Source organism: Myxine glutinosa, chromosome 1 (genome assembly GCF_964187855.1).
Source record: "Myxine glutinosa chromosome 1, kmMyxGlut1.1, whole genome shotgun sequence".
NCBI classification, from domain to species: domain Eukaryota; kingdom Metazoa; phylum Chordata; class Myxini; order Myxiniformes; family Myxinidae; genus Myxine; species Myxine glutinosa.
In genome coordinates, this window is record NC_136261.1 from 279,307,049 (window position 1) to 279,332,687 (window position 25,639).

At 45.2% G+C, this 25,639-nt stretch overlaps 2 protein-coding genes across 5 annotated transcripts in view; one reads left to right on the plus strand and one right to left on the minus strand.

Annotated features, from left to right (window-relative positions):
* The first annotated feature begins 513 nt into the window (after positions 1 to 513).
* ACADVL (acyl-CoA dehydrogenase very long chain) overlaps positions 514 to 25,639 on the plus strand; it is a 53,345-nt gene continuing 28,219 nt past the window's right edge. Inside the window, exons 1-8 of one of the 4 annotated variants that reach the window (XM_068132634.2) lie at positions 514 to 1,639; positions 1,728 to 1,782; positions 17,110 to 17,169; positions 17,293 to 17,365; positions 17,599 to 17,663; positions 18,324 to 18,458; positions 24,577 to 24,721; positions 24,848 to 24,977. In XM_068132634.2, coding sequence (XP_067988735.2) covers positions 1,602 to 1,639; positions 1,728 to 1,782; positions 17,110 to 17,169; positions 17,293 to 17,365; positions 17,599 to 17,663; positions 18,324 to 18,458; positions 24,577 to 24,721; positions 24,848 to 24,977 — 701 coding nt within the window. In that variant the 5' untranslated portion in view covers positions 514 to 1,601. Of the gene's footprint in view, positions 1,640 to 1,727; positions 1,783 to 17,109; positions 17,186 to 17,292; positions 17,366 to 17,598; positions 17,664 to 18,323; positions 18,459 to 24,576; positions 24,722 to 24,847; positions 24,978 to 25,639 lie in introns of all 4 variants that reach the window. The other 3 variants (XM_068132668.2, XM_068132650.2, XM_068132641.2) reach the window with 3 other exon arrangements.
* Positions 21,553 to 22,292, minus strand: LOC144888495 (uncharacterized). Its single transcript, XM_078766531.1, has 2 exons — positions 21,924 to 22,292; positions 21,553 to 21,690 (listed from the first exon to the last, which is right to left on the minus strand). Exons 1-2 carry the CDS (start codon positions 22,140 to 22,142, stop codon positions 21,553 to 21,555), a joined length of 357 nt encoding a protein of 118 aa, XP_078622657.1. The 5' UTR covers positions 22,143 to 22,292.

Below are 25,639 nucleotides of genomic sequence, written 5' to 3' on the forward strand. Positions count from 1 at the left end.
ATACGGCCGCGAGATTTCTAAAAAAATAATTCTTCGTCAATTTTAGAATATTTGACGCCGTTTTCACCGTCCGAAACGCGTAATAATATTTTTTCAAATGCTCGAATCTCATTGGTTCTGGTGCTTGATGACGATTTTCGTTGAAGATAACGAGGTTGGTCTTAACTTATTTTAATTACTAATGACAGGTTTCATTAGATTATGATTCAAAGAACGACGGGTGAAACAAAGTCCTATTGAACTTTTTCGCAATTGTTTTATGCAAACTTCCGCATCCGGTCGATGGTGCCCATCATGAGCGCTTTCATTTTAGAAATATTTTTGCAAATGCTCGACTCTCATTGGGTCCGGTGTTTGGTGACGCGTTTTGTTGAAGATAACCAGGCCCGTGCGGGCCGATGTTGGTCTTAAATTATTTTATTAATACATCGGAGGTGCATAAGATTGTGAATCAAACGACGACGGGTGAAAGAAACTCCTAATGAACGTTTTAAATTTGTTATGCATACTTCCGCCCACGAAAGATGGCTGCGCCCACGGCGCTTCGGATTCTCGAGCCAAGGCATAATCAGGTTTTCAACATAATACGTACTCGTTTATTGACAACACCGGCTTCGCCGGCTATTATCTTGAAACACGTCTTGCTGCGAACACCTCAGGCTCCACAGAATATGTGCAATCGCCATTTGTGATTAAATTATTAAACAATGTTTCAATTCGCATTTTAGAAGGATGGAGGACGGACAAGCAAGCAATCTGCGCAGGCTCGATGGGGCTTAATTAATGGCGTCCTCCGTCGAAGTTCTTTGTAACTGTAAGTGTAAGACAATTCATTAATGACGTGCACGGACCTCGATTGCCCTCTACTCGGTGAAGGAAGAATTGCATGAGAAACGAGGTCGCAAGGAGAAGGAGGAGAATAACAATGTCTTTTTCACATTGGCCTTGGACATTGCAGTTTTGCACTCGCTATTCTCCCCACAATTGGTGTCGAAAACAGTTTGGAGGTTCCTGGGGGTTTTCAATTCAAAGCATTAATAATATCACAACAGATCTATAAATGGAATAAAAATTACTTTGAGTATTTTCAAACGGAACAGGTGTGCATTGTAACCTATGCTACTGTTGCGTATCCCACCGTCAGGGATTACAACAGAGTTTGAAAATGCGTGGAACATCGTGTGAAATACAGTAATTCAGCAGTAAATGCACCTGAGTGTACTTTCAGTGTTCTTTGGTGCAGCTCTTGTAATTCTGTGTCAGACTTCATAATCTATATGTAAATCAGGAATTTAATGAATGGTTCGTATTTTTGCCTCGGGTACTTTTGGATCCCTTGTGGCGAATAGACACACCCATAGGTCACAATATTATTTTTTCCTATTATTTATCTTGTGTGTGGTTCGATGTCATCATCCCTTAAGGTGTAAATACCCAAAAACATTAACAACATCAGGAAAGGTCTGACGTGTTTTGGAGGGCGGGTAGTTAGTTTGCAGTCATCTCGTCCAGAGGCCAAGCGACCGAACGTTACCGTTCAGCAGGAAGACGGAATACAGTCGAGACTAACCTAGGATACCAGCAGACGTAGTGCTGGAAACATGGCTTCGTGTCGAGCCTCAGTCTTTCACGGATTGCGGTGAGTTGTGTAAATGGGATTCATTTTCCATCTCGAGTACGATCCGTATACGCGCTCTGAATGTCCGCCTCATGTGTGCCTCTGACAGGTTGTCTCGCTGCTTCTCACCTCACCCGGGTTCCAGGTACTACAGCATTCCTCAGGTACAGTGTTTCACCACGGGGTGGTTGTGAATGTGGTTGCGATAGCAAAGGAAGAATCTGCGGTTAAAACTCTGCACTTCAAGTTCAAGCCTGTGACGTAGACACGTAAATAGCGTGAACTTTGTCCTAGTACTCACTAACTTATTGTTATTTGAGTCTCGTGGTGGAGTTTGGACATCGATCACATACTAGACAAAGATATTATTAGACGGTGTGCTTTAATGTTAATTACAAGGACATACATGGATTTGATGTTACGGTACGAGAATGGCAGGAAGGGTCATGTTGTTATCAGCTGTGGGGTATATAGATTGTAGTAGATCTAGATTCTGAGCCATTTGTCTGATTGATGGATAGTGGGGACGTTTTCTGGGAAAATGATTTTGAAGTGGTTATGAAGAAGAATAAGATTATTTTTTGTCATTTTCAGACGTCACAATAATGGCACAGGTATACAATCCATACCTTATACCTACCTACTAGTACTACCAATGTCCATGTACCTCTCCACCCCCATGCTGCTAAGTACCTACCAAATTCAAATTTAAACCTATCCACTGTTTCTGCTGCTACCTTTCCAAGGTTCCACCCATTAAAAACGTACTCTGAGTGAAAGACCCCTACCATACTACCATCCCATCTCTCCTCTTCCACACTCTCAGCCTGTGGCCCACGGTCCGATCACTGTCTATTTTGATGAGAGACTCTTCTGCACTTATTTTGTCTTTACCCTTCATTATTTTAAACATCTTAAATCATATCCCGTTGTAATCACCTCCCTTTTAATGTATGAAGTTTTGGCTCTTTCAACCGCTTTAAATTGCCTGACGTTCAGCGCTTGAAAGGATAGAGCATGGACAATCTCCATTGGTTAGCACCCATGGGGAGGAGGGAATGCCCCACTGAGTGCGGTGAGAAACGCGATGCCATTGTCATGACAACGCTGGTACCCAGAGTATCCCGGGAAGTGACCACTGCCCCCAAGGTGTGTGTGTGTGTGTGTGTGTGTGTGTGTGTGTGTGTGTGTGTGTGTGTGTGTGTGTGTGTGTGTGTGTGTGTGTGTGTGTGTGTGTGTGTGTGTGTGTGTGTGTGTGTGTGTGTGTGTGTGTGTGTGTGTGTGTGTGTGTGTGTGTGTGTGTGTGTGTGTGTGTGTGTGTGTGTGAGTGAGTGAGTGAGTGAGTGAGTGAGTGAGTGAGTGAGTGAGTGACAGTGACACAGACAGACTTGACTTTTAAACTCTTTTTATTATAAAAGTATAAAACAAGAGTACCACCAAAGGCAATTCATCCAGGAAAATCAGTAAAATCATAGAAATCCCGGAAGGAAAAAACAATCAGTGCACTACAAACCAAGCAACAGAAAAGGTGCAAATACCAAAAAAAACACAAGGAGAAAATCTAGGCATAATTTCTAAACTAGGCATAATTTTATATGTACAAATTTACAATCGCATCTGCAACCATGAGGAGAGACGGAAGAAAGAAAGAGTAGGTCAAGACCAGGGGGAGAAAAAAGCCGGCAAGGAGAAGCATGGAACAGTGTATAAGAAACACCCGCACTGTATTATAAAGAAATTAACAATTTGTTATCTTGGACCTCACAAATCCCTCCAACACACCAGGTCGCAACAAAATTTGCAAGGTCATTTGCAGTTTGGACACAGCCAAATTCAAGCTTGAGCCTTGCTGACACCAACGAACAAAAAACACCATAATACTGCATTCCTGCATGGGTCTGCCGCCCAGCTTCGCCTTCCGCGACAGGTATACGGCCAGTTTAGCGGTAGCGGTTAGGAACCCGAATACAATAGATGTGGTTCCCTTTTTGGGAGGAAAGCCAAAGATGTAAGCCTTCAAAGAAAAGGTAACCCACAATCTATGGGAAATAAAATTTAACCAATGAAACAAAGGAGAAAGTCTTTCACAATTAATGAAAGCATGAAACAAATCTTACCTCACCGGACAAAAGGGGCAACAGCCGGAAATGGGGGGAAAAAAACGAATGACAGCATTTGAAGGAACAATCCAGTGGGCCAAACGCCACTGAAGGTCACCTGTTCTTTTAGAAATAAGTCCAGCATACATTGTATCCCATAAAGGCTCAGAGGGGGGACCGGGAGGCAAGAGTCCTTTCCACCGGGTAACCCCAGCTAGAGGTGGGTCCCCAAGAAGAAGTTTCACACAAGACCTATAGATACTCTTGCTGCTCATAGCATGGAAGGGGGGTGACCCTGCGCTCATGGGGGGCAGCTCGTTTGGGGTAAAAGCCACAACTAATTTTGGAACTGTGGGCTCAACCTCTGTGTCCTGGGTCCAATGTAGGCCTAGCTGGTGGCCCCTTCGGATCACCGCTCTTAGTATGTTCCCGATTTGCCTCCTGGACCGAACACCTGTTAGGTCTGCCAGCTCATTCGCAGGCTTCCATCCCTGTCCAGAGTCGTGCCGGAGATGACACACTTTCAGGATGTTGGCCACTATAAAATGCTGGCAGAAGTCGCGACTCCTCGGGATATCGGGGAAAAGTGAGTTGAAAAATAAAGGCTCGTGTGCATACATGTTCGTGCCATACGAGTCTGTTTGGTGACTTATCGAAACGCCCTGCCAGGCATTCAAGAGGCTCTGATAAAAGACTGGAAGCAGAGATGTATCGACGTGTTGAAGGTTGGTCAGGAAAAGTTCCTGTCCGTATCCGAGCCTCCCAGCTCGTTGAAGAATGGAGCAGGCCAAGGGCTTTCCTAGTAGGTGTTCTGCATAAAGCAAGCGTTGGATGGAGCGGAGCTGGAAGGCCAACAGGCGGCATTTCACGTCGACTAGCCCATGACCACCCTCGGCCGAGTGACAACATATGGCGCTGGGTCAAAGCCAGTGGTAGCCTCCCCAAAAAAAATCCACCAGTTTCCTCTGGATAGCTTGGAGCAAAACCTCCGGTGGTTGCAGGCAGATGAACCGGTGCCACAAAAGAGTAGTGACGAGGTTGTTGACAACTAGCACGTGACCCTTATAGGAAAGGTGGGGTAGAGCTCTTTTCCATCGGCTCAAACGCCCATCTACCTGGTCAATGATCCTGTCCCAATTGTTCTGGGCATACTGAGGAGGACCGAGGAAGACGCCCAAATACTTGATGCCATCGTTTGCCCACACTAGCTCTGCAGGAAGGGGAGGTGGTGGTAATAACTGTGGCACAGGTAAGTCATTTTTTGGAAAGGGGAACCACAGAGCCTTGCTTTTCCCCCAATTACACCTCAATGATGAAGCAAGGTTGAAGTCCGACAAACACTTTGCCATGGCGTCACTGTCGCATTTTCTTTTTATAATGACGCATAGGTCGTCGGCATAAGCAGACAGGGTCAAAGGTGGGTGTCCTAGAGAAAGGACAAGTCCAGGGATATCCTTTCTGAGGGCGATTAAGAGAGGCTCCAAGGCGAGGGCAAATAATAAACCTGAAAGTGGACAACCTTGCCTTACCCCTCTCTGAACCTTTATGGGTGGGCAAAATTCGTTGTTAACTTTGATCAAGCTGGAGATGTTTGCATATAACAAAGCTATGTAGGCTCTAAAATTAGCACCGAGCCCGCAAGCTTGTAACACATGACACAAAAACTCATGATCAATGCTATCAAAGGCCTTTGCAAGGTCAAGAAACACCAATCCAAAATCCTCTTTGACACATTTACCAGTTAACAAATCTCTGATTAGGAATATGTTGTCGTAGATGGATCTGCCAGGGATGCCGCAACTTTGATCAGGTGACACCAGGTCCCCAATAACTGTCTTCAACCAGTTCGCAAGGACCTTGGAAAACAGTTTGTAATCCGTGCACAACAAAGAGATCAGACGCCAGTTTGACAGGTGTCGGAGATCGCCAGTCTTGGGTAGCAGGCAGAGTACTGCTCTTCAAAGACTGAGCGGTAATTCTCTGGATAAAAGAGACGCATCCAGAACGTTGAGCAGCTCTGGGCCCAAAATGTCCCAGAATGCCAAAAAAAATTCGGCGGGTAGGCCATCGATGCCTGGGGCCTTTCCCGACTCCATCTCAGCAAGTGCACCGGTTAGCTCTGGAAGGGTAATTGGAGCATCCAGTTCCAGACGTTGGGCCTCAGCCACAGAAGGAAGATGAGAGGTCAAAACATTCATCATTTCGTGAGAAACTGTTTTGGCCTTGAAAAGATCAGAAAAGAAATCGATTACATTTAATCTTATATCACTTGGATTTGTTAGGATGTTCCCCCCTGGGTCCAAAACCGAAGATATAAGTCGTGCTGGTTTCTCTACAGTTTCTAGGTGAAAGAAAGACTTGGTTGGGGTATCTGAAACCTTTATATTCTGTATTCTTAGCCTGACCAGTGTGCCCGCTGCTTTTTCATGGATTAAATCCCTTCATTGGGCCTTCTTCTCGAGTAGCAACCGATAGTTTTCACTGGGTTGCTCTCATTGGCCAACTTGCCCTCTAACCTTAAGATGTCTGCTTCTAAGCAAGCCATCGTGATATGTTTTACATTGGTGCAGTGCGAATTAAATTGTTAACAAAATACTCGAATTTGGGCCTTTAGGTTGTCCCACCAAAGACTAATTGAGGAGAAAGAAGATTTTTTTAGTACTCATTTCAGCCCAGAAATCACGAAAGGAGTCTGTAAATAAACGATCTTCTAAAAGTTTAACGTTAAACTTCCAGTAACTATTTCTGCATGTGGGTCGAGGAAAATAAAGATCTAAGGTTACCATATGGTGGTCTGAAAACAATGACGGAAAACAACCTGAAGAGACCGCGACGTTCCTAAAGGGTACATTAATGAAAACTATCGGTTGCTACTCGACCAGCGGTCGAGTCTTGCCGAAGACACCCGGCCATTGGCACATCGACACCAGGTATACTGGGCTATGTTGGGGTGATGCAATCGCCAAACATCCAGTAGACCGGCCGTCTTAAAGAAACGGGGTAGGTCCGCATGGGACTCAGGGTGGGGTTCTGCAGAGTTTCTGTCCTTCGAAGGGTCAAAGGTGCAATTAAAGTCACCACCAATGCACACACATTGGTCGAGATCAACTGATTTCAGGTGGTTTACCATGGAGGTGAAGAAGGCCTTTCGGTCCCTGCTCTCACTAGGTGCGTACACATTGAAAATGGTGCAGCGGAAGTTTTGGTGTACGAGCTGAAGGGAAATAAGCCGGCCTTTTATGACTTCCTGAAAATAGCAAGACTCAACAGCTAGACCTGGCTTCAGAAAAAACCCAACCCCAGCAGATGAGGCTGACAGATTGCTAAAATAGCATTGTCCTTTGAAAGTTTGGCACCAGTCATGTTCCACGTTAGGTGTGATGTGGGTCTCTTGCAGTAAAAGAACATTTGCCTTTTTACGATCAAACAAGTTTTTAACTTGGGCCTGACGGAGGTGACTTGCACCCCCACCATTCATATTTAAGGTCGCAAAGGAAATGTTTTTCATTCCGTGTTAATGAAATCTCCCTGTGCTTGGGAACACTCCGTACCTGCTCGGGTAACAAACTTTCTTAATCTGTGGAATTGAGATCTCGTCAGGTCAAAATCCTCATGCGCTTTGATTATTGACTTTGCGGTGCAAATGAATGCTGCCAAGTCAGGGAAATAGTCTTTAATTACAATGTTGCGGTGACGAAACGTTTCGTTAAGGAAGGTAAAAATGAGTTGAGGGGCTACCTGTGAGTGACCTGTCATCGCTTCTGACAGCTCGGTTGCCTCAATGTCATCCTCGGACTCAGACACGTCAGATAACATGTCGTCAGGTTCTGGGGTATTACCCGCTGCCCCCGCGGTCTTGTCTGGAGGCACCTTCACAAGTTTCCCAAGGTGTTCCCGAGAGCACTCGTTAACACTTTGGTGGATATTTGTATCTGGGGTTGGAGCTTGGGTTTGAGATCCCAGCAAACTCAGATTTACCGGCCCCGTTTGTACAGTGGGAACGTTTATTGAATCCATAGTCTGCTCGGTATTTAAAGGGGAAACAAGCGGAAAAACTTTTCCCAGCTCGGAAATGGTAATACTTTCACTGGAGGTTTCGCACTCGGAAACTTCCAGGTGAGAGGTACAAATTATATTTTTCGGCTCATTTACATAATGAGACTCGCTGGTGTCATTGACAACGGTATTCATGTACTCAGTTAGTGAGGGGATGTCAGAGGGACACTCGGACACATGTGCACCGGGAATGGTGCCGCCCATGACCGCCTTCTTTGCAGCACCAGCGAAATTGCTTGGCACTGGTGCTCTTCGCTTTTTAGAATACACTATGGATTCTTCGTTCATGGGTTCGGGAAAGGGGGCAATGCTAGTTGTGTCAGTCACATTGGTGGGTGTCATCACATTGGAATCGGAAAGCACCGGTGTGTCAGACGACTCAGTCGGGGTGTCAGAAGGTACGGTCGGTGTGTCAGAAGGTACGGTCGGTGTGTCAGAAGGTACGGTCGGGGTGTCAGAAGGTACGGTAGGGGTGTCAGAAGGTACGGTCGGGGTGTCAGAAGGTACGGTCGGGGTGTCAGAAGGTACGGTCGGGGTGTCAGAAGGTACGGTCGGGGTGTCAGAAGGTACGGTCGGGGTGTCAGAAGGTACGGTCGGGGTGTCAGAAGGTACGGTCGGGGTGTCAGAAGGTACGGTCGGGGCATCCAAAGGTGCGGTCAGGGTGACAGGAAATACGGTCCGGGTGACGGAAGGTATGGTAGGGGTAACAGGAGATACGGTCCGGGTGTCAGCGAGCACGGTCGGAGTGTCAGAAGGCGCGGTGGGGGGATTGGCCTTTTTACAATCCCTTTCGTTATGTCCCGGTTCACCACACTTCAGACAAGAGGCCTTAGGACAGAATCTTTTAACGTGTCCAAATTCTCCACAATTAAAGCATGTTAAGGAGGCTGAGGAAGCATCCATGTGGTATTCCCGATCGTCCATCGATACTTTAAAGGATATGCTTAAACCTGTATCGGCTCCGCGATCCGGGAGAATCATGTACACTTGCCTCCTAAAGCTCATTACGTGTTTGACACGATCGCTGCGACACCTGAGCGGAATCATTGAGATTCGGGAGACAATTTTACCGTAACGAGACAGAACGGATAGGAGTTTCTCGCCTGGCATGAACGGTGGAACGTTGGATATTGTTATCTTGGTCGCCGGCGTATCCATAGGGGATACCGTAATATAATGACCCCCTTTTATGGTTAGGCCGGTACTAACAACGTCATGAACGAGCTTTTCTTCTGACACGAAGACAACAAATTTCTGGTTCATACGTGATGCCGCTCGAACATTACCGTCTCCTATGATGGATCCCACGGCCAGGATAATGTCCTCAGTAGGAGCTCCTTCAGGCGGAACACATGCGAATGCATGCTTACGCGTTAAATTTTTGAACGCCTCGTAACGAGAGCGTATACTCGCCATACCAGTGAAATTCACCCCCCCCCCCCCCCCTTGTCCGAACCGGACAAGAAGGTATCAAACCTAAATAATCGAACTAAAGTAAATAATAAACGTGCATTATAAGCACAAAAATGGCTTACAGAGCACCGTCAAAGCCAGTAGGCCGCACCCAAAATGGGCCCGCTCACAATCCTCTCTCTCTCGAAGACAAGGGTGCAGAACGGATGAAAACACAATGCCGAAGCACACAGGATGGAAAAGGAGAGGAAGGGGGGGGGGGGGGGCAGGGGAGGGCAGGTGAGGGGGAAAAAACTCACAACGGACTCACCAAAACACAGAGCAGTTGCTCACAGCTGCCATGACGCCACGCCCAACACAAACAGCCTGCAGGGGGCGAGAGAGAGAGAGAGAGAGAGAGAGAGAGAGAGAGAGAGAGAGAGAGAGAGAGAGAGAGAGAGAGAGAGAGAGAGAGAGAGAGAGAGAGAGAGAGAGAGAGAGAGAGAGAGAGAGAGAGAGACAGAGACAGAGACAGAGACAGAGAGACAGACAGAGAGACAGACAGAGAGACAGACAGACAGACAGACAGACTTTGACGTCCTTTTATTACAAAAATATAAAAGTAACAATATACACGTTTTGCAATAAAATCAATAATGCCAACAAAAAGAAAAAAAGAAAAAGAAGAAGCACCCAATGATCATCAAATAAAAAACAATCAGTATTTCACAACAGTATTCTAAATTCATTTTCTTTAACCTCACAAAACCCACCAACACACCAAGTATCAACAAAGTTATGAAAATTTCCGGACTCGTTGGACAGGGTAAATTCCAGTTTCAATCTTGCTGAGATTAATGCATTCAAACACGACATGATATTGCAGTGCTCTATCGGTTTGCCAGATAGTTTGTCTTTTCTTGTTAAATAAACAGCAAGCTTCGCAGTTGCTATTAGGAAACTAAACAGTTTAGATGCAGGATTCTGTTTAGGGGCAAAACCAAAGACGAAACTTCTCAAAGAAAAGGTAACATGCATTTCATGTGCAATGTAATTCAACCAATGAAACAAAGGAAATAATCGGATACAGTCTATGAATGCGTGAAACAAGTCCTCATTGACTGTACAGAAGGGACAACAAACAGATACAGGAGAAAAATGTCTAATAAACGTGTTAGAGGGAACAATCCAGTGGGCCAAACGCCACTGGAGATCACCTGTTCTTTTGGATGTGGGCTCACTGTACATGGCTTCCCAGATAGGTTCGGAGGGGGGTCCTCCGGGTAACAATCCTTTCCATCGGGTAACTCCATTTAACGAAGGGTTCCCATTTAACAGCTTGAGGCACATCTTGTAGATGCCCTTGCTGTCCATTGTCTGGAAAAGCTTTGACCCATCGCTAACAGGGGGCAAATCGTTTTGAATGGGTTCAACAATTAATTTAGGCACTGTCGGCTCATTTAGATCTTCTTCTGTACCTCGAGTCCAAGTTAGGCCAAGTTGCCGTCCCAACTGAATCATTTTCCTCAAAATTTTTGCAATCATCCTATGGGACCAAATCCCTGTCAGGTCGGCGATTTCACTTACGGATTTCCAACCATACCCTGAGTCATGTCGGAGATGCCGCACCTTCACAATACCAGCTGCTATAAAGTGTTGGCAAAAATCTCGACTCTTTGGAATGTCGGGAAAGAGAGGGTTATAGAACAAAGGCTCGTGTGCCAGCATTTTCGTTACATATGTGTCCGCCTGACGACTCACAGAAAGGCTCTGCCAGGCATTTAAGAGGCTTTGGTAAAAAGCAGGGAGAACCGATATGTCGACATGCTGGAGGTTCATTTGAAAGAGTTCAAACCCGTACCCGAGCCTACCCGCTCGCTGCAGTACAAGGCGTGCAGGGAGCCGGCCTGGCAGATGTTCCATGTAGAGGAGACGTTGAATGGACCGCAGCCGGAAGGCCATTAGGCGGGCTTTGATGTCGACGAGGTTGTGGCCACCCTCAGCCGAGGGGCGACATATCACATCGGGTCGTAGCCAGTGGTAGCCTCCCCAGAAGAAGTCCACCAGTTTGCCCTGGAGTGCTTTGAGTAGGGCCTCCGGCGGTTGCAGGCAGATGAACCTATGCCACAACATTGTGGCAACTAAGTTGTTGATCACTAGCACACGGCCCTTGAAGGACAAATGAGGTAAAACCCTTTTCCATCGGTTCAATCTTTCTCCCACTTGCTCAATTACCCCGTCCCAATTTCTTTGAGCATACTGTGGGGAACCAAGGAATATGCCCAAGTACTTAATTCCCTCACTTCCCCACAGCAACCCTGCGGGGAGGGATGGGGGCGGCTGTGGTACAGGCTGAAGAAGGTTGCGATAAAGGGAGGGTATCCATAACGTCTTGCTCTTGTTCCAATTGATTTTTAAAGAGGAGGCAGCGTGAAACTTTGACAGGCACTCAACAACGATATCAATATCATCCTTATCTTTTACAAAGATGCAGACGTCATCCGCATAAGCACATAGGGTTAGCGGTGCACTCATGGGAGTGAGTGCTATTCCAGAAATCTTCTTTCTCAGTAGATTGAGAAGAGGCTCTAAAGAAAGAGCAAACAATAAACCAGAGACTGGGCACCCTTGCCGGACCCCTCTCCGAACCTTGATGGGGGGAGCCAGCACATTATTAATCTTAATTAAACTAAATACATCCGTGTATAGCAAGGAAATGTAGGAACGAAAGTTTGCTCCGAGGCCGCATGCCTGTAACACATGATGCATAAACTTATGGTCGATACTGTCAAATGCCTTTTCAAGATCAAGCGACATCATTCCAAAGTCTTCTTTAACACGGTTACCATCAATGAGATCTCTGATTAAAGAAATATTATCATGGATGGATCTTCCAGGAACACAGTAACTCTGTTCTGGCAGTACTAGATCGCCAATAACCTTTTTTAGTCGATTAGCTAGTACTTTTGAAAAAAGCTTGTAGTCCGTGCACAGCAGGGAGATCGGTCGCCAGTTCACCAAAAGTCGGGGATCTTCTGTTTTCGGGAGCAAGCACACTACGGCTCTTCTTAGACTCAGCGGCATTATACCAGTCTGTATAGAAGTGTCCAAAACATTCAGCAACTCAGGGCCTAAAAGGTCCCAAAATGTCAGAAAGAATTCGGGAGGTAGACCGTCAATACCCGGAGCTTTCCCTGAATCCATGGCAGCAAGAGCACAGGTTAGCTCAAGGAGGGTGATTGGTAGGTCAAGCTCCAACCGTTGAGCCTCAGTTAGGGAGGGGAGGTGAGAGGTTAAATCCATCATTGTATCATTACAAACAGTCTGCTCCTCAAAAAGTTTTGTAAAGAATTCAATAATGTTTATTCTAACATCATCCTCGTTGACAACAACGTTGCCTCTTGAGTCCAAAACAGAAGAGATTAGCCGTGATGGCTTGCTTAAGGATTCTAAATGAAAGAAAGACTTGTTTGGGGTGTCTGATAACTTTACATTCTGTATTCTAAGTCTAATTAATGTTCCGGCTGCTTTCTCTTGAACTAACTCCCTTAAAAGAGCTTTCTTTACAAGCAATAACCGGTAATTGGCGTCATTGTTTTCATGAGCCAATTTATTCTCCAAATATAGAATATCCAATTCCAACCGGGCCATTGTAATGTGCTTGTCGTTTGTGCTGTGTGATTGGAAACATTGACAAAAAACCCGAATTTGAGATTTCATGTTATCCCACCATATGCTGGATGAAGAAAAGGAAGATTTCTTTGCTACTAGACTTGCCCAGAAAACACGAAAGGCTTCCTTAAACATACCATCTTCTAGAAGTCTAACATTAAACTTCCAATAAGCGCTCCTACTTGCGGGTTGAGGAAAGGAAAGGTTTAGGGTTACCATATGATGGTCTGAAAACACGGAAGGAAAAATATTTGAAGAAACCGCAGTATTTTTAAAGGGTACGTTGATGTACCATCTGTCAAGCCTTGCCAAGGATACTCGACTATTGGCGCATCGACACCAGGTGTACTGGGATGTGCTTGGGTGGTGCAACCGCCAAACATCAACGAGGCCCATTGTGCTAAAAAAATTGGATAAGTGTACATGGGACTCAGGATGGGGTTCGGCAGAATTTCTGTCAACCGATGGGTCGAAGGTGCAATTGAAATCACCTCCGACACACACACAATGATCAAAATCAACTGATCTTAAGTGATTTATCATTGCGGTGAAGAAGGACTTACGCTCTACGCTATCACTTGGCGCATACACATTAAAAATGGTGTAATGGAAGTTATGGCTTACTAGTTTGAGAGAGCTAAGCCGACCATTTATTACCTCCTGAAAATGGCATGACTCACACACGAGGCCTGGCTTCAGCAAGAAGCTGATTCCAGCAGATGAAGCTGATAAATTGCTGAAATAGCATTGGCTCTTTAAAAGTTGATGCCAGTTATGTTCCACATTTGGTGTGATGTGAGTTTCTTGAAGTAAGATCACATCCACCTTTTTCCGTTGAAATATGTTTTTTACTTGAACCTGGCGGAGGTGTCTAGCACCACCACCGTTAATATTTAAGGTTGCGAGTTTTATAGTTTTCATCCTGTATTGATGAAATCAGCCTGTGGCTGGGAACACTCTACACCTGCACGTGTGATGAATTTTCTTAACCTGTGGTATTGTGACTTATTCAGGTCAAATTGTTCAGGCGTCTTAATTATGGATTTTGCAGTGTGGATGAATGCAGCCAAATCGTCAAAATGGTCTTTAATGACTATGTTACGCTGTCTATACGTTTCGGCTAGAAACGACACGATGTGTTGGGGGGGTATCTGTGACTGAGATGCTGATGACTGTGACAGCTCAGTCACTTCCACCTCGTCCTCAGACTCTGACAGGTCTGATAATGTCCCACCTGGCTCTTGGGCCTTACTTGCAGCTCTCACCAGCTCCTCTGGAGGCATCTCCTGAGATTTCGTTGGGTACTCTGGTACACACTCACGAGCAGACTGGTGCTTACTTTCTTTATGTGTGCTTTGGCAAATGGCTGCAGATCTCTGCGTAGCCGGGGTTACGATTTCTGTTTGTGAGACAGAGCAATTTGTTTGGTCACCAGTCCGCTCAGCTACTGGAGGGGGGACCGGTGGGGCTTCGCGTTCAGGCTCAAAAATGGCCGCATTGTTCGGATCAATGTCGGCTTTATTCTCAGAGCTTGGGAAATCAGTAACATCTTCTTTACCACTTTGGCGTTCGATATTTTCGTTTGCTGTAAACGTTTTGCCCTCTTTTGCAGAGGCAGTGTCTCTGCCCAAGACAGCCTTCTTTATCGCACCATCGGGGCTATTTGTTAGTGGTGCTTTCCGTTTTTTGGTCAGTATGACAAGTTCTTCATTCATGGGTTCGTCAGCAGTACTAGCATCACCAAGTGCCATCTCACTGGGTTTGGGTAGCACCGGGGCGTCGGGAAGCACGGTCGGGGCGTCGGGAAGCACAGTCGTGGCGTCGGGAAGCACAGTCGGGGCTTCGGGAAGCACGGTTGGGGCTTCGGGTAGCACGGTTGGGGCTTCAGGTAGCACGGTTGGGGCTTCGGGAAGCGTAGTCGGGACCTCGGGAAGCACAGTTGGGACATCAGGAAGCACAGTCGGGGCGTCGGGAAGCACGGTCGGGGCTTCAGGTAGCACGGTTTGAGCGCCAGGAAGCACGGTTTGAGCGTCGGGGAGCACGGTTTGAGCGTCGGGGAGCACGGTCGAGGCGTGAGGAAGCACGGTCGAGGCGTGGGGAAGCACGGTCGAGGCGTGAGGAAGCACGGTCGAGGCGCGAGGAAGCACGGTCGAGGCATGAGGAAGCACGGTCGGGGCGTTTTCTTTTTTACAGCCCACATTGGTGTGTCCCAATTTGCCGCACTTCGTACAAGATGCTTTGGGACAAAACCTTTTAACGTGTCCGAAGGCTCCACAAAGGAAGCACGTTAAGGTGCCTGACGAAGCGTACATTTGATATTGACGATCATTTACCGAAATTTTAAACGAGATGTTTAGTCCTGTATCGTCTCCGCGATCAGGAAGCACCATGAATACTTGTCTCCGGAAACTCATAACATGTTTCATTCGTTCATCCCGACATCCCAGGGGAATCATCGAGATTCGGGAAACAACAGTTCCATACCGGGTCAGAACAGCCATTAATTTATCATCTGTGATAAACGGAGCGACATTTGAAATAATAACTTTAATCGCCGGTGTGTCCATCGGGGAAACCATGACGAACTGCCCACCTTTCAATGACAGACCGGTACTAACAACATCATGCACGAACTTCTCGTCCGACACGAAAACAACAAACTTTTGGTTCATCCGCGACGCGGCGCGGACATTTTCATCGCCGATAACATTCCCTACAGCTAGGATAATGTCCTCGGTAGGAACACCTTCGGGAGGGACACACACGAAAGCATGCTTCCTTGTTAGGGTTTCAAACCCTTCCTGCCGTGCACGAACACTCGCCATAACGGCGATGTCTCACCTTTCCACCTTGACCAGGCGGAAAGGACACAAAATAAATAAAGTCGAAATGAAATAATGAATAATAAAGTTCACACGACGCGAGTAAGGTAAACAGCACCGACGGAGCAGGTAAACTGAACCGAACGGGCCTGCTCTCACCTTTGGGCTCTTCTCTCACTCTCTCTGTCTCAAGGGAGGGAAAGGGGCACAGGTGGTAAAGAAGGACACGACAAAGGCGCGATAGGAAAGGAAGGAATGGGGGGGGGGGGGGGGGGGGGGACAACACAACACAAGCACGGAGCTACAGCACACAAACACCAGTGCACGCCATCTTGCCACGCCCAACACACGAACGGCCAGCAGGGGGCGCGAGAGAGAGAGAGAGAGAGAAAGAGAGAGAGAGAGAGTGAGTGAGAGTGAGAGTGTGAGTGTGTGTGTGTGTGTGTGTGTGTGTGTGTGTGTGTGTGTGTGTGTGTGTGTGTGTGTGTGTGTGTGTGTGTGTGTGTGTGTGTGTGTGTGTGTCAGCTCCATCACAAGCATTAGACCTTGTATATAAAAAATAGTACCGCAAGTCTTGATGCTCACCTGGATGCTGGATCATGGATGTGTGTCAGCTCCATCACAAGCCTTGGACCTTGTAAAAAAGAAAAAGAAAAAAAAATATGACTGCAGGTCTTGAAGCTCACCTGGATGCTGGATCAGGAGCAACAGTCACTCAAGCCCCCCACAGATCCCCTAAATCCAAACATCAAGCATAGTCTAGCTAACCCAAGAGTCAATGTAGTCGCTCGATGCTGTACCCTCTCTATGGCAGCTATGTCACCAGAATGGCAGTTTACAACTGCGCCAAGATGCAAGCCCAGGCTAGACCGCTTAGAGGTGAGTATGCATCATACTACTTCATATTATACTACATCATATTAGGTTATCCTGCTAGCCTATTGATATTACAGTAAATCTGGTGTATGGTTAGTATTTTACTTTACCTTGTAGTTTTAGCTGGTGTTGGGCTAGTGTTGGGCTAGCGGGCTAGCGGCTAGGGTGCCGGCTTAGGATCCTAGGATCCTGGGTTCGAATCCCGGTCGATCGCTGAATTAACGCCAGGGGGGTTGACTCAGCCTGTCATCCTTCCGAGGTCGGCTAATTGAGTACCAGTTCACTGGTAATTCCCTGTTTGTCGTTAAAGGCGGCAAAAAGGGTTGGTGTCAGGAAGGGCATCCGGCCGTAAAACATTGCTTCAAAAAGGGGACCAAAAAACAACAACAACCACGGTTCCCGAAAAAGGCCAACCCCTGCTTGCGGGGAAAAATGGCCTCTAAAGGTGGGTTGTTTTTTTTTTTTTGTAGTTTTAGCAGGGGTAATCAAATATGGGTCATACTTTACAGTTTGTTGATATTTGACATGATTAATTGGATTAATACATTATAATAATGACAAGGTACTTCCGCAGTCCACTGCCACAGCTCATTTGAAACCTGAAACGTCTGTTAAAGAAAAAACAAGCACCGAGGTAAACAAGCACCGAGGTAAACGAGCACCTTGCATTAATCCTCTCTTCAATGTATTCTTGCCCCTTTCTTCCTCGCCATCAATCACAGCAATTTTGTACTTTCTTTGCCCATGACCTCAATAGGCGTCTTCGTCATTCGCAGCAAACATCTTCATGGGTCGACTCGTCACAGAACAGGTTCTACCTTATCCACAAGGTACACTGCCCTTTCCATTGTTTCTCCCATTTCCAAACTTTACTGAGGTTTTGTCGAAATTTGCTAAAAAAATAACTTATCTAAACCCATGTAAAAGGTTTTACCCAAAATGCAATTTTGCTCTTTGACCTTTGCTCTGGTATATTTAGATATTATGCTAAGGAGTCTCAGATGAAGCTTGTTTGGTAGTGTTCAAAAGTAATCAACATTCTTTCCTACTGTATGCACTACAGCGCTGAATGAGGAACAGCAGCAGGAACTGAAGGAATTGGTGTCACCTGTTTCACGATTCTTCAAGGTATGGAGACAAGCAGCTCCATTGACCACTGTGTAGAAGTGGAATGTGAGAGTGTCAAGGGTCGGTCATCGTGAGGATTAACATGGTATATGACATGCTTGGGCAGTAGGATCTAATATAAAAGTCCTAATTTTCTTTCTTATTCAACCGATACCATTCAGAAATTTGAACGGCTTACAGTTTACGTTTCGTATCCCATTGATGGACTGGATCTGCTGGCCTGAACCAAAATCTATTCGGCTTGTTCTTGTCGCACACCCAACTCATCCACCAAGTTTTGTCATAATCCGTATGATGCAACTTTTTGAAATATCATGCCACATAATATCATTTTTGGCCCCATTTCTCGATGTTGAAGAATCACTTTCTCATATCCGGATACAGCTCTTCACCAAAATTGAAGCAATTCATTCTTGTTACACACCCAACCTGTCCACCAAGGTTGGTTCGAATCCGTCAACTTTTTGAGATATCGTGCGTGCGCGCGCGCGCACACACACACACACACACACACACACACACACACACACACACACACACACACACACACACGGGTGAAAACATGACGTCTGTCCATCTTTGGTGGTGGAGGGTAATTCGCTTGGTGATGATTGCATGGTAGAAATGGTTACAGTATGTATCTTGTTTTGTGCTCCTTAGGAAATTAACAACGCTGCGGCCAACGAAGCAGCTGAAGCAGTAGAGGAGAATACTATGGCGGGGTTGAGGGAAATGGGGGCATTTGGCCTGCAGGTCCCCATGCAATATGGTGGATTGGGTCTACGAAACACGCAGGTCTTTTGCAGAAAAACACAACCCAATCTATGTCTTTGTTATTTCCCACTCCTTAATGCAACCTTCACATACACGGATTATTCTTACGAGTCCTTACGGATCGCACAAATTCGTAAAAGTACACGGATCCTTACGATTTGGCCACTTTTAAGAGCGATTTAAGAGTTGTTACGAGTTATTACGAGCTATTTACGGTTTATTATGGATTATTACGAGTTATTACGATGTATTTACGGAAAAATCCCACGATTTGTTACGAGTTGTCACGGATAACTATGAGCAACTTACGGGCATTTTACGAGCTTGTTACGGATTGTTACGGATTGTTACGAGTATATTACGGAATGTTACGATACATCGAAGCTTTTACGTGTTAGTTACGACCTGTTTACGTGTTGTTACGAATAGTTACGAGTTAGTTACGAGTCCTTACGATTTTTTGGCAAAAAGTATATAAATCCTGCAAATCTCAATGTATCATCATTCGACAACTGACATCCAGAGAGACAACATGGCATATGAGAGAAACAGATTGCAGTTATATCAACAATTGCTACAATTGCTCCTTGAACTAGCCCAGAGGGAAGAGGAAGAGGCTCAGCAGCTACCAGATATTCCTCGACCGAGACGGAGGAGGCGTCCAGCTCGCAGAAGGGTTTGGTGCAGGACCTGGCTGGCCCGCAGGACCCTCTTTGGACAGTATGATCATCTCCTGCATGAGCTGAACCGAGAAGACCCTGCTAGCTACAAGAACTTTCTCTGAGTTGATGCTGACCTGTTTGGAGAGATTCTTGACAGGGTTACTCCTGCTATCAAGAAAAAGTCCACCTCATTCAGGTACATATTTGTTTATTTTTTACCTAATTTTATTAGTTTTGCTAATATTTGATATAAAGCTACCATTGTCATTACATTTTAAATATGTGTACAATTTTTGTCTACTTTCAGGGAGCCGCTTGAGCCTGGACTGAAGTTAGCTGTAACACTCAAGCATCTAGCTACTGGTGTGAATTATGCAGATCTGATGTATTCCTTCCGTGTGGCCCGAAACTCCATATCACGCTTCGTACCTGAAGTCTGCGAAGCAATCATCTCAGCATACAAAGAAGTCATGCCAGACAACATCCCCGAAGAAGATTAGTTGCGCATATCAGCAGAGTTTGAAACAGTCTGGAACCTTCCACATGCTTGCGGTGCGTTGGATGGCAAACACATCAGAATCAAGAAGCCTGCTGACTGGTTCGTTGTTTTACAACTACAAGAACTTCTTCTCCATGGTGATGATGGCTCTAGTGGATGCTGACTACAAGTTCATATGGTTGGGTGTTGGTTCATATGGAAGTTCCTCTGATGGCCAGATATTCAACAACTCAGAACTGCTACCAATGCTGGAAGAAGGAACCCTGGGCCTTCCACCACCATCTCCCCTTCCACATGATGACAGAGACACTCCCTACTTTCTGATTGGGGATGATGCCTTTCCACTCAGACCATGGATGATGAAACCATACTCGAGAAGACATCTGGACCATGACGAGCGCACTTTCAACTACAGACTGTCTCGTGCACGTAGAGTTGTGGAGAATGCTTTTGGCATTCTTGCCATGAGATTCCAGATTCTGCTTGGAGCTATGCAACAAGTACCAGAAACAGTAGATTCCATTGTCTTGGCCTGTACTACCCTCCACAACTTACTAAGGATCAGACAGCCTGCTGCACTACACCATTTAGTTGATGAAGAAGACAACAGTCACAACCTAGTTCCAGGACAATGGAGACAGGGTATGCAACTTGTTGACGGAGTGGCAGGTTATCAGAGAAATGTTGGCAACGCTGCTGGTACCGCACAAAGGAACTATCTTAAAGAGTACTTCAACTCCGAGGCAGGGGCTGTGGAATGGCAGGAGAACATGATTTGATTTGACACTATAGGGACTTCTTGTACTGTATTTTAATTTGTAATTGATTGTATTATTAATAATAATTGAAAATGTAAATGTGACTATTGTAAAAATTAAAATAAAAACAAATAAAACGAAATATCTATTTTCTTGTTTTGTTTTCAACTTTATTTCTTTATTTATAATATTCAAAACATTTTACAAAGTTACACAAGTTACAATACATTTTACTTTCAATATTACACTGTTCATTTACTAAGTCTTCACTGGGCGTCAGTAGTCGGCGTCTTGGGCGTAGCAGGAATATAGTCACTCAAGTTGAAGGACGAGTTGAAGGAAGTGTTGGGGTTCAGTGTCTGAAAAGCACCGGTCAAGGCTGCTGCAGTATCCGTCGAAGTTGTAGTTGTAGTGGTGCGTGCCTGGGTTCCACTGTGGACTGGGGTGGAGTAGGCGGTGGGTTGCAGCTGATCCGGCAGGACGGGTTGCAGGTTGGCCGGTTGACACTCTGTCCACGGGTACTGCAGGACATTAGCAGGTGGGTTGGATGCTGCCAGGTTGCGTACTGCCAGGGCGTACTGCGGTGCTAGTGGCTGGCTGGCTTGCTGCAATTGCGGAGGCTGTGGTGGCTGCAAAAAGGTGACTTGCGGTGGTTGCTGCGCTTGACGACGTTCCAGGTTGGACTGTTTCACATACTCCATCGCCTTGCAGGTGGCTTCATGGGTGAAATCCTCCAGACAGGAAGGGGTCATCTTCGCCATGAGCATGCCGAGGAAGTCGCAGGTCTTCTCTATGTCATTCTTCGGCTCTGCCAGCTGCTGCGAGACTTTGTCGAGGCAGTCGGAGATGGAGGCTGTTGTCGTTGATGTTGTCGCCGACTGTGATGTACCCTCAAGGGTAGTCTGGGGTGTCACTGATGACTCACTGCAGTCAGAGTGCTGGTCAGGTCTATGAATCTTCGACCCTCTGGTGGCCCTGGCTTGACAGACATACTGCTTGACGAACTCAAACTTCTCCAACAACCAGGTGATTCTAGGCGTCATGATGTCATCTACAGCACCGGCGCCGGATCGTGTTTTAGTTTCCTTCTTCTTCACCTCCTTCACGTACTGGGTCCTCAATGAAGTATACCATCTGTAGAGGTCGCCAGGGTTCATCCGCATCTTCTGATCCATCTCCAGCCAGGCGCGCTCCTTCTATTGACGGTTCTTAAACTCGAAACTGGACTTGTCGTAAAGGAATCGGTTCGACTGCAGCCACTCAATAACCTCATCCTCTTCTTCCTTCGTGAGGGACCTGGCCATCTTAGTCTTAGGCTTCCTGGTTTTGTGATTCTGAAAATATAAAAAATAGCCAATTTCATAATACACATAAAAACTATGGCATGCACTTCCTGAGTTCGAATACTTCCCTGATCGAATATTCGAATACTTAAAATCGTATCTCTAATAAAAACAAATAATTGTACAATTACTATAATTATATATTATATTATACATATTATACATTATACATATTATATTATTTATTACTATATTCCTTATTTATTACTATTATTTTGACTTACTGCTGCAGTGGTCGTGGCAGTAGCTGTAGCTGCACCATCGTCTGAAGCATCACTTTTGGAGATCGAGGAGTCACGGTCACGTTCAGTGTCTTCTACATCATCAACAGGGTCTAGCTGCGGTGGTGGTTCAGGGGAACGCGAGCGTGTCCTCTTCTTCTTCCGCGGAGATTTTCGAAGAGCAGGAGACTTCTTGTTGACTGCCTTCTTCTTTGGAGCCATGCTTGTAGATATTGTAGAGTAGATATGCAGAGATGTGACTTCTATGACTTCTTGATAACAACTGAAAATGAAGTGTTCGATTTTGCAGCTTTTATACCTTTCCCCAAATCGTAAACAATACGTAAGAATACGTAACACGACCCGAATGAAATCTTAAACAACACGTAAGCACTCGTGATAATCCGTAAATAATCCGTAAACTAACCGTAACAAATCGTAAAAAATATTCTTACGAGTCATTTACGGATTCTTGCGAGCAGTTACGGATGGTTACGTGTTGTTGCGAGCGGTTTACGATACTTACGGATTGTTACGAGTTATTTACGGAAAAATCAATCCGTGGACAATCGGAAGATGATTTTTGACATGTCAAAAGTTGTTGCGAGTTGTGACGAGTTATCTACGGATACCAGCGAGTTATTTACGGATGCTTGCGATTGACTACGAGTTGGCGATCCGTAAGGACTCGTAAGAATAATCCGTGTATGTGAAGGCACCCTAAAGGTATCCCATCTGGAATCCTCTGAACCATTCCTTTGCTTTTTATCTCCATCCTGCTCTATAATTAGTGGATTCGTAAGGTTTTGTATGTTTGCATAAAAACATCGTTGAAGATGATCGTGTTAACTTGTGGCTCTAAAAATGTGCTCAAAACTCATGCAAACTCGTTTTATAGGAGCAGGATAGCTCATTTGTTTGTGACGTTCTCCTGAGCTGTCTGGTTCTAAGTTAAATCCTTGTTAAATTCAGATGTTGCGACATAAAACAAGTATTTGTAGTGCAGTGTGGATTACATAACTCTTCAGAAGGGAAATCGTATCGGCAATCGTGTAGATTTAAAATGACCTGTTTTATTGTTTGTGAATACTTGACCTTTGGGTTTGTACCATTGATATACAGTCGTGGCCAAAAATATTGGCACCCTTACACTTTTTTCAAATAACTCACAATTTTCTCTAAAATAAGTTGAAATTGACAAAAGTATTTGGTCTCCACAATTCATTATTTCACTGTTAATATTACAGAACCTTTGTTTTTTATTCAGAACTTAATATATAATTTTAAATCAGAGAATAAAAAGAAATCGCATTGACAAAATTATTGACACCCAAGACTTAATATTTGGCAGCAAAGCGTTTGGACAAAATAACTGCAGTCAAGGGCTTCCTATAGCCATGAATGAGCTTCCTACACCTCTCTGCTGGCAGTTTCACCCACTCTTCTTGTGCAAACTGCTCCAGTTCTCCCAGATTTGAAGGGAGCCTTCTCCCAACTGCTGTTTTCAGATCTCCCCACAGGTGTTCAATGCGATTTAGATCTGGACTCATTGCTGGCAATTTCAGAACAGTCCAGCGTTTTGTCTTGAACCATTCCTGGGTGCTTTTTGTAGAGTGTTTGAGGTCATTGTCCTGCTGCAATGGGATTTATACCACCCAGTGTATATGGTAAACTCTTGTTATACACGGAGGTTACGTTCTTGGAAAACCTTACGCAAAATAAGACCTAGGACCTATGGGAAAAAGGGGGTTAGGTTCGGGGCTCAGTCTTTACTCACCTAGCTTGATTAATTTTCGGGCATTTTAATTTTGAGTAACAAACAACATTTTGATATACAAAACGACATGGCAAACGATGCTATCATGGGTAGCAAATGACATCTTTGCACGAACAATCATGAAAAATTAAAAGGGCATTAAATATGCTAATTAATAAAATACATAATGTTCAATAAAAACTTTCTGGCCTGTATAATTGTTTTTCTTTCACTGTTTCCATCTTGGACATTTTGGTATCACAAACGTACAGCACTTTTGCACTTTTGGAAGCAATGACTGCAACATTACGTTGTTCTTCCTTATGTTGTCTACGCATTTATTTTATTGGCAGATACAGGACTCGCTGATGCCATATCTGCCCAGTGACACCACACCCTCACCTCAACCAAACTCCACAAAACCTCCATTTAGTATGTTAAATATGTCATCTTCCTCAAATTGTTTGCAATTGGTTCACCACTAGCAACAGTTTTCCTCTGGCAACCATGGTTACAAATCACAAGTCGTAACCAAAAATAAAGGAATTGACAACGATTTCACGGAGCACATTGGCATGGAGAGAGATAGGTACAGTACAGTACGGTACGCACTGCGTATCTCAGTTACCACCTGCAGCGCCACTGATTGCACACGCTGCCACCACAGTGTAGGAAGAAGAGCCGGACTGGTGGGAAAATACCATGTAAAAGTGAGACTGGATCTGCGCAAAACAGAAGTGTATACAGAAAATTATACGTGTAAAAGTCTAAACTGCATTAAAAAAAACCCTACATAAAAGAAGGGTTTACTGTACTCATAAGTGAATTACAATAGGATGTTTATGTGACAGCAGTTTATGAGCTAAACACCTTCTGGCCTTGTCGACTTCATCTTGTCAGTATGCCCGGCTGGTTGAGGAGGTTGGAGCAGCTGACCTCGCAGTGGGAATTGTCCTGGGTGCCCACCAGTCCATCGGCTATAAGGCCATCTTGCTATATGGCAGCGAAGAACAGAAGAAGCAATATCTCCCTCGACTTGCCTCGGGTTAGTTTGTCACGTACCCTGAGACACCATTCCTCTCCCACCCATAATTTCCTCAGGATTGTTTTCTTCCCAGTCCTGTGCAAAGTCCATTACTTTCTCAACACGTTCTCCTTACCTCACATCTAGGAGAGCAGATGGCTGCGTTCTGCTTGACTGAGCCTGCCTCTGGATCGGACGCAGCATCTGTTAAAACTTATGCGAAACCATCCCCCTGTGGTCAATACTTCACCCTCTCTGGCAACAAACTTTGGATAAGGTGGGTTTGTGATTTTCTGCACCGTACTCTCGCGTTCTTCTAAATTACCTCACCGCCTTGTCAAAAAGCTTTAATTACTGTCCCACTACCTTCACTGATGTCCACATCGTAAGGGTATTGTGAGCTAAAATTTAGGCACATTTTCTGCAATCTTTATGGGGGGCAAGTAATTGCATGGATAAATCAAGTTTTCCATTATTCTGCCACTTTAATCTTATTCTGAGAACATTCTTGAATGTCCTTCAAGGGCCTTACCCTCGCCTTGTAATGCACAAGTGGCCTAAGCTTAAAAATTAAAATTAAACCAAGTTGGGACCATTGTGGGTTTTGCATGTTTAAAAAGATCTGAACAACCAACTTGTGATAATCCAGCAAATTTATCAATTAAAATATCTGTGATGTGCCTCTCACTTCCTGGCCATTCCAACAATTGACAAAGTTGGTCAGAATTATATAACTATCTTTCATGAGGGTGATTAATCGATCGATCTGTGTGCTCTACATCAGAAAAGCACTGGTCGATAAGGTGTGTGACACGGCTCAGTTGTGCATTTTTATTTTTGAGGATTGGAGTGTGAAAGAAGATATGCTGGTAGTTGTACCACTGACTTGCAATACATGTGGCGAAGATATTTATCGGGCCTGCAAACTTTCCCTGCAAG

Coding starts and splice junctions, on each gene's coding strand:
- LOC144888495 (XM_078766531.1), bottom strand. CDS start 22,142: ATGGCTCCAAAGAAGAAGGCAGTCAACAAGAAGTCTCCTGCTCTTCGA. Junction 21,691..21,923: donor CTGCCACGACCACTGCAGCA/GTAAGTCAAAAT, acceptor TTATATTTTCAG/AATCACAAAACCAGGAAGCC.